The following is a 9,735-nucleotide window of genomic DNA, read 5'->3' as shown; positions in this document are numbered from 1 at the left end:
TAAGTTTCTAAAACAGGCAGATGCTGTCCATTTGAAACTTAGATTCATTATGAATACTCTGCCTAAACAACCTATCAAAGATAAGAAGAGAATACTTTAACGTACCTTCTGGCTGCAGAAGCAAAACAAATAGGAATTTCAGCATCACAACCTGCCTTGTCGCATTTCCTGTGATGTTTGTATGGAGAAGCAGATGAATTTTCATCATCAAAACTTTTCCTCTTAATTTGTCGGGATGAAGATCGCTGAGCTACCATAATTTCTCTCTTTCTTTTTCCTGCAACTTTTTTAGGTGTAGAAATCAAAGACAAGTTTTCCTCAGATGACTGACTCTTCGATTGGCTGGTTCCAACCATAACTGAATTCAAACATGCAGAGCTCTCAGAATGTGAAACTGATCCATTATTTTTTCCTAAGTCATCACCAGATGAAGTTAAGAGTGTTGTGCCACTAGATGTTGTACGGGGACTTTTTATTTCACATTTTTCTGAAAGTTGATTGTTGGTCAAAGATTCTTTCTTTGTTACAGAAAATGACATTTCTCCATTGCTAGTGACATCTGATATCTGGGGACTAATATTCTTTCTATCTCCACTACAACTTAAGTGATTTTTAATTGCTAGTGTTGTTTCTTTTTTTTCTAAGTTTTCTTGAAGTTTCTGCCTTGAATCCTGAGGGTTTGACTGTGGAACTTTGTTCATCATTTATGGATGCAGAGAGCTGTCAAAAAACAAAAATACAGATTCATTAAAATTCAAGTACAAACAATTCTTTCTTCATGGACATTATATCGTAATGATCAGAAATAGGTGAAAAGCAATCTGCTATGAATGAGACTTGAACTCAGGATTCCACTCTCATATTAGTACTTTGGAACCATTGCTCTTATGAACTGAGTTACCAAGTCCCAAACAGACAACTCTCTCTCCTGACTGTTACAAAACACCATACATGCATTTGTTGGACTGCATACACTTTAAACGTAAAAATGTTTAAATGCTCATGAGACAAACCATACTTGTAAAGTAAAAGTAAAAATCATGTTATAATAGACAGGTGATAATAAAAGCATTCTATATTTTTGTTTCCTCTGGTGTTTGACAAATAAATGACACCTAAAATTGAGAAAAAAAATTATAATTATACTAATTAAATTGAGAAGAATATTCACCTCTAAAACATACTAGCATAACAACAAAATCTGAGTCATTAATAACTAGCTACAGTGATACTTTTGTTCTAAAAATCCATCATGGTTGTTTAAAATGATTACATATATATATCTGGTTGAAATACATGTTGAAGAATCAGAAGTGTAAAGCTCAAGGCACTAATCCTAATAAACATTAGTTTTCAAGTATTGAACAATTCTCCAAACAATAAAAGCCATATTAGGAAGACAGCATTCAAAGAGTACACAGAAACTAATGAAGAGCTCACAACCAAATCCAGACCTATGGAGCCATATTTTCCAAAACTCAGATGGAAGGGAAAATTACCATCTAATATGATTGATATTGCATACAGTTTCAGTTTCCTTTTGTAAAAAATGATGAGTGTGCAAGGTCAACGTTGAAAAACCAAATGCTCCCATAATATCCAAAGCTAAAGCCATGTGAGAATTACTGGAAGGGTTCAAAGGAGGGTTACTAGGATGATTTTAGAGATGGAAAGGTTATCTGGATAGATTAGGATTTTTCAACTTACCAAATTGGCCTGATTATAAGGCGATGTTTCTTGATTAATAATTAGGCTGTCAAATTCATAGTCGCCTTATAATCGTGGCCAACCACAGGCCCCTTCCCTCTACTCTAGCCTGTTGCATTCCTGGATGTCTAGATAGCATCTGTCTATGCATACACACCAGATGTTTGCTCACGGTCATCGCAAGTTCTTGCAACTAATCCACCAGTTATAGTATTGATTTTGCAGACCTAAAATAAGGACGTTTTGATTCAATTTTTTTCTTTCCCATGGTTTCTGAAAATGGGGGTCGCCTTATATTTGAGATCACCTAAAATTGGGCCAATATGGTACTTTCTCTTGTTAAAAGAATAAAAAAAGATTTTACTGAAGTTTACAAGATTATCCATTGGGGGGGGGGGGTGCAAAAGGATAAAGGGCTATGATTTCTTTGTGTTGAACATAATAGGATGAAAGGATACAGTTTAAATTTGGAAAAAGACAGACTAAGTTCCAGGTAAAAAGTTTTATTTTTTAACAGTTTTAATTTAAATGAGTTGTTATTGGCAGTAGTGGAGACTTTTCACTATTCCCTTACTGTCTGTGGCTTATGTTAAAATGGAGTAAACTTTTAAAGTTCCTACCACTGCTAATTGTGAGAATCTGAGAAAAACATACTGAACTGCCTTACAATATTCTACAGGTAGAGGTTGTAAAAGGGAAAACTGATAATCTTTAGTAACATATTAAAGATGGCTTACATGTAATCTAGTCCTTTCTGAACAACTAAAAACTCTTAAATTAATATAGGTTATTGTACCATTTTCTAATTGTGTATGACTTCATTCCACAAAAGACTGAGAAAGATACATGCAAGAGCATTCCACTATGAGAGATTTGGTGTGTACGACACTAAAAGCTAACAGGCCCGGCATGGCCAGGTGGTTAGGGTGCTCGACTCGCAATCTGAGGGTCACGGGTTCGAATCCCCATCACACCAAACATGCTCGCCCTTTCAGCCATGGGGGCACTATAATTTGACAGTCGACCCCACTATTCGTTGGTAAAAGAATAGCCCAAGAGTTGGCAGTGGGTGGTGATGACTAGGTGCCTTCCCTCTAGTCTTACATGCTAAATTATGGACGGCTAGCGCAGATAGTCCTCGTGTAGCTTTGCGCGAAATTAAAAAAACAAACAATAAAAGCTAACAAGTTAGTTTACTCAGAACAAGAATCAGTAAAAGACAACTCAATTAGAGTGACTAAAAGATGAACACTTAAAACAATAGCCACTGATAACTTTACAATATCTAGATACAAGAAGGGATCTTATGATTTTTAAATATCCATTTAACTGCAGTTCAAAGTGCAGCCAGAGTCTCAAGATGAAAGAACTAGAAGTGACTTGTTCCATCTATAAATAATAATAAAGAGGTAAGATGAACTTTTATGAAAATTAGATTTCAACGATGGATTACTATAGTTGAAAGAAAATACATATTAAGGACAATATATAGCTTGTAAATGTATAAGCTTCAGAAGTTTAGATCGAGATAGTTCTTGGGTAAAGCTGCTACTCCGATAGTTATAAAATCATGGAGCTATTTCCCTTATCAGATGGAGTATACAGTTAATTGTACAGTAGTTTCATTCAAACATTTTTTGGATAGGTATACAGATGTGATAACTTTAGAATGAGTAAGTAATCTTTCTGCCTGGAATATAAAAATACTACATTTCAATTTCATACCATTAACTTATTACTGATAAAACTGTTGGCAGTTTTGACTTTCGTTTGGAACCAAATAACTGGTTATATACAATTTGTTGTTTCTAAAAAAAAATTCATGTACTTTAATGACTTAATATTCAAGTCAATAAAACACTTGGAAAGTTATTAAATCTAATACAACAGTCATCAAAATCAAAGGCAAAGTTAACATTTCTCAGAAGAAGAAATATACAAAGGATTTCACAGTTTATAAATAAAAACTCAAGATAAATATGCAAGGAAGAATATAAAAAAAACTTTTTTTTTTATAATTGAAAGTACTTGTATATGTAATACTTTGATTTTTAAGAGCTCAGTTTTAGGGTAATTTTTTATTTCAAGAATTTCCATTAGAAAATAGAGTGAAAAGACCAAAAAAAGCAATTAAACTGGTAATTTCTTTAGGAAGGAAACAAAATAATAAAATAATCTTAACAACTTTGTATAGTGGGATGTACTGAACTTTCAACCTGGCAAAACAATATTAAAAAATAAAAAGACCACATATTCATTTTCAAAATCTCTTCATATTCAACTGCAAATTCCTAAATATTTCAATTATATTGATCTCACAAAATGTCAAATAGTAAATTAGATATTTTAAAGGTCAGATGAAAAAGTTTCATAATGCTTAAATAATTCAGAGGTATGTGCAAGAATCAAAAGATGATTTATTTCTGTTCTTAGAAATTTTAAAATTAAGATTTGTCTGATTATTTTATATATATGCCATTAGATTAATTTGTTTTAGCTTTTATTACATTGAAGCAAATATGAAAGAGTAGAAACAGCTTCTTCAAGAGCTCTCTGTAAAAATTCTTGATTGGTGATGAAGACGAGTTCTGTTATTCAATGGCGTATGTAGATTGATCATCAAGGCTAAGCTCAACACCACTATGGTGACCTTGAAAGTGTATAGGGTTATTTAATGAGGGGTAAGAGTCAGAATTTTGAGAAAAACTGCTGAATTGTACAGTAAAAGAAAGCAATCATGAATGACCAAAACTGGTGTAATGTTAAAAATCAAATAAATGGTTATTTAAAACCAAATAAATAAAAAAGGCATTGAAATGTAACATATAGTGTTTTCAAGTGGAAACCATTAACAGCTTTAATAAACTTTTAATTGTTTAAATATAAAATAATCCATTTTAATTATTCAGTTCATTTTATTAAAAGATGCATTTTGAATGAGGAGGTTACAGAAATATGAAAATAAACAGAAAATCTTCAAGTCAAGATTGCTCTTGAAATGGGAGGAAAATACTAGATTTAATAATGTGTGCAATGGAACATCTAAGGCTAAGGAAACATATGTTATTATTTCAAATATATTTTAACATCTGGCTGTTGATGGTGAAGAAGTAGATGATAATTAAGTATATTAAAAGATTTGTTTCTGGCATAGTGCATAGGAAAACAAGGAGGAAAATATGCTATTATGTTCAGGGTGCTATAGAGAGAGATATTGTTTAGTGGCAGGAGCTAAAGAAAATACTCTATTTATATTACATATTGGAGTTAGACAGATCTGAAGAATTCTTAACCAGGCAGAGAGAGCTAATTCTGAGCTTTAAGCATGGAAATTGTCATTTTTCTGTGTGTTAGGTATAGAATGTAAATTAAACTTATAAAATGAGGAAACTGAAGTTTTTTTGAATACTTACAATTAAATCTAAAAATTAAGTCAAGAATAATACTGATCCTTTTAGAGATGTGAAGGAAGATTTACTATGAAAAAGTAAATGCTTAACAACATTCTTTATTACAGTACTGTTTTTTTACTATAGGAGAAGAAGTGATTTCCAGGCTGATCAATTTCTTTAAGGGTGGGAAGGATTTTTCATTAAATTTTATTTGTGTTGATGGTAAAGTTGTTTAAAAAAAAAAGGAAATTTCTTCAAAATAACAAAATAGATTCTGACAAGACTTATCTTAAAATTTCAAAAAAAAATTGCCAGAGAGCTAGTGGGACTTTATCATTTATATAACCAGGAAAATTCTCGGTGATCACAAGATTGCCAATGTAATTAGTATTTTTTATTAGAAAGGGATATTCAGGAAACTATAAGCCTACTATATATAATTTCTGTTGGCAAGGTTTTGGAATCTGTTATTAGAACTAAGAAGTAACTTCGAAAAGCACATAAAAATTTTACATTTAATTGATGATCTTCAATAAATGTTTGGAAATAGTTTCCTTGTTCAGCTGTTTCAAACGGTTTCTAATTTTTCTTTGGATAAGGGTATCCTGGCTAATGTTGCAAATCATAAATTTCAAAAAATCTTTGATAAGGTATCTCACAAAGGTTAATTAGTTGTCCTTTGTAGTTTTTTGAAATATGTCAGTGAGTTGAATCACTGAGTCACTTCTTATAGAGTAATATTTTATAAATTTGTTGAAGGCTAAAAAAAAGCTGTTTGTTTCTTTTGTTACTAGTTAAGCACAAAGCTACAGAATGGGCTATTTGTACTGTGTCAATCAGTTTTTAGATGTACCACTGAGCCACTGGGGAGCACGAAGAGCTGATTCTGTTGAGAACACTTCTGTTATCTAAATGGATCTGGTAATTTTACTCAGTGCACCACAATACTGAAAATGAGTTTGAATACTAAAAAAGTGTTAAGTTAAACATTTGGGTTACGAAAATTTAGAAAGGAGTTATTTTTTTTGTAAAAGGATAATTTTTGTCATAGAAAGAAAAAGATTTAAGTGTGACTGCTGATAACATCCAAATACATCTTAACGAGTGTTTAGTTATGGTGAGAAAACAAAACAAATAAAGAGTTCTTAGTTCTAGTTACAGGAATTTAAGTTTCAGATCGAGTTGATTATTGAAACCTTGCATAAAGCTCTGCTGAGGCCTCATCCGGAATTAAATGTAAAGTCTTCATCTCTTTATGAAAGGAAGATTATCAGCATGTAAAAATGGGCAAGCATAATTATATGTGGTTCAAATAATCTAAATTATAAGAAGCTTAGCAGGGAAGATTGGCATTAAAGGAACAGCCTGTGCAATATCACATGCTGCATACTGGCTGAAAAATTAAAATTTAAAATCAATTTCTAGAAATATGTCAAATGTACCAGCCCACCGAGCAACTGCCCAGTGCGCCAATTTACCCTTTAAGGTTAGTTTCGGAACATAGAAGAATCAGAAATAAGTTTATTCAGGTGTTCAAAATTGTAAGGATTTGAAGAGATTCTCCCCGAGTGGAGTGTTTGAGTTATGGAACAAGCATATAGGAAATAAAAAATTTAATATTAGGGTTACAGATTTAAGTTTTGTTAACCCAGATGTACACTTGCTCTCATGCAAAATAATTTTTAGTTAGTATTACAAAATTACAAATTATATATATTTAGCTGGAAATATTTTAAGCTTTTGTTGAATACATACAAACCTGAACAAGAACGTATTAATCTAATTTGGATTTATTACTTAAGTTAGTGGGTGAAGGCTAACCTCACTGGGCTTCTACCACAGTTTTTTTTTTCTCTTAGATTTAAGTCATTTTATTCCTCTGTGTTAAACTAGTAAATGCATCACCATCTTTTCTGTAAACTGAAATATTTTCATACATAATACAAAATATGAAAAGCAAAAAAATACTTATCAATTTCTGCAAGTATCAGAAACATATAGATACACAAAAAAGCCTAAATTTACAATAATACCTAGGCTTACGAATAATTTGCTACTTTATAATATGATAGGGGGAATTATTGAAATAAATTCAATAATTTAAATATGAGTTTCTAGTGTTGCAAGTTTAACTTAATAAAGTCAATCCAGCTATACAACAGGCTAGGATCAGTTAAAAAAGTTTCTGTCAATGTCAAATCTACTTACTGATCACTAATTAGTAATGGCTTGCATCCATGATTTTACAACTTGGCCATCTAAAGTAAAGTATACTATAATTAAATGAGGTACTTTTATCCTAAGTCTATAATATAGCAAAATCTTAATTCTAGCCTGTAGATAAAGTATGTTACAATATGCCCAAGTGTCAAGATATTTGATGAATTTTTTCATAACATAGCTTACAACATGTACATGCTTTTTGTATCTATGGCAATAATGTAAAAATTAATAAATAATACTATAGTATAAATAATACACTGTAATTATTTCTAATAACGTAAATGAAGCTTGATATGAAATAATTTTCCTATTTAATTTTAACTAATATCACGCACCGCAACAGGGTATTGGATTTAACATTTTAATGAAATAGGAAATTTTTACCACTAACATGAAACAAAAATGTTTTTGCGATATTAACATGTCGCAAATAACCAACGCACCAGAGAAAAGAAAAAAACTTCTAGAAATGTTTACCTCTCCAATTAACAGATGGCGCTAACACAACCTGTCTGTGTCAACATTAATTCTAGTATGACATTAAGGCCCAAGAAAATGGGAATAATAATTACAGGTATAAGTAAACAAATACTATAATTATCAATTAGCTCCCTACTTGATGTTTTCAGTTAAATGTTAAAGTACTATTAATGTATAAGCTTACTGTTTCTTTCTCAGGTTCTTACCTAGCAATGTTCTTCCACATTATCACGATGTGTCTTTGTATTTATATCTTAAGCGCCCTCTTTAAAATTCGATACTGAAAGATAATATCTGTTTTAGTTGACTTTTATTCAGCACAGCGAACCTATATTTATACAGGTTTTGAGCACTAATGCTACTAACTCGATCTGAATAGTAAAGTAGAAAAACTGTTCAAATTACTAATATTAAAAAAGAAGCCGAAATTATGATTCAGTTTGCCACTTGTTACTCAGTTATACCTGCTCAATATAGATTCACTATGGTGAGTAAAAAACAACTAAAACACTGTGAATGTAATATACAGTTCACCACTGCATAATAGATCTGGCTTTATTTCTTCAATTTGCTCTCGCCGGAGTTAGTAATTGAGTGGAATTCCCACAAACTAGTATAACTCATTGCTAAATTTATTAATTGGAGTGGATAAATTCTTAAAGAATGATGAATGCAAATAAATTGTGTTTGTTTGTTGTTAAGCACAAAGCTGCACGTCCCCGAATGATACAGCGGTATGTCTGCGGACTTATAACACTAGAAACCGGTTTTCGATACCCGTAGTGGGCAAAGTACAGATAGCTCAATGTGTAGCTTTGTGCTTAACTATAAACAAACAAAGCTGCACGATGTACTATCTTAACTGTTTCCGCAGAGAAATTAAAACCTACATTTTAGCATTGTAAATCTTCAAGTTGACCGCTGAGCTACCGGGGAACAAAAACACTTATATAAGATTTTCTCTACAAATAAATAAATAAAAGCAGTATTAAGCTATTTTCAAGAAAGTGAAAGCATTTTAGTAATTAAAACATTCTGTGAAACGTTGCATATAATCTTAAAAGATAGCTGTATAGATAGTTAAACAAGTAGAGAGATAAAACAAACTGCTAGAAAAACAATAAATAATTCGTCACTAAACTGTTACTTTGGCTATCTGTTATTTCACACAGAAGAATATTTTAAGTAAACTGTATTATTTTATATGCATATATGAAGAAACAGTCTACTTTTAGATAAGGGGCATAATTATAAATAGATCATATTAAGCGTCACTTTCAAAAGACAGAGTTTTAGAGCTTTGATATTGCTTTTGATTTCTAACATTATTTGTAAATAATTTAGAAGAAAGTTGTGATTAACTGTTATTAATATTCAAAAGTAATTTCGATCCTTTCGTATAATAGTACGCGGTAATAATAGGTTTGATTTGTGTTTATTTTTCAATTTAAGTTGCGTCCCCAGTGGCACAGCGGCATGTCTGCGGACTTATAGTGCTAGAAACCGGGTTTCGATATCCATAGTGGGCAGAGCACAGGTAGCCCTTTGTGTAGCTTTGTGCTTAATAACAAAGAACAACAACGACAATTTATGTTGCTAACTTACCTGTTTCTTTCACAAGTAAGAATGATTGATTTTTCTTTAAATCTGAATGTCAATTTGTAGGTAAAAAATCCTTCTCAAGGTTCAGGCAATAGCCATTCCTAATCAAAATTGATGACCAGAGCGAGGAAATGCAGTCAGCAACACCCGCCACACACACCACGGTGATGAGAGTGCAAATAGCCCATTGTGTAACCTTGTTCCAAAATATGGATAAGGCGCTCGACTCGCAATCTGAGGGTCGCGGGTTCGGATCCCCGTCACACCAAACATCGGGGCGTTATAATGTGACGGTCAATTCCACTATTCATTGGTAAAAGAGTAGCCCAAG

General features: G+C 31.9%; 1 protein-coding gene across 1 annotated transcript in view; it reads right to left on the bottom strand.

Moving 5' to 3' along the window:
- The window catches only part of LOC106468389 (lysine-specific histone demethylase 1B-like), a 57,426-nt gene extending 50,014 nt beyond the window's left edge, over window positions 1-7,412 (bottom strand). Inside the window, exons 1-2 of the mRNA XM_022396729.1 lie at window positions 7,308-7,412; window positions 106-720 (exon numbers count right to left, since the gene is read on the bottom strand). Coding sequence (XP_022252437.1) covers window positions 106-704 — 599 coding nt within the window. The 5' untranslated portion in view covers window positions 705-720; window positions 7,308-7,412. The remainder of the gene's footprint in view (window positions 1-105; window positions 721-7,307) is intronic.
- Between the last annotated feature and the right edge of the window lie 2,323 nt (window positions 7,413-9,735).

The sequence above is a fragment of the Limulus polyphemus genome, unplaced genomic scaffold, assembly GCF_000517525.1.
Source record: "Limulus polyphemus unplaced genomic scaffold, Limulus_polyphemus-2.1.2 Scaffold2990, whole genome shotgun sequence".
Lineage (NCBI taxonomy): Eukaryota > Metazoa > Arthropoda > Merostomata > Xiphosura > Limulidae > Limulus > Limulus polyphemus.
Note: the sequence above shows the minus strand (reverse complement) of the source record. Positions and strands in the feature narration are given on the sequence as shown.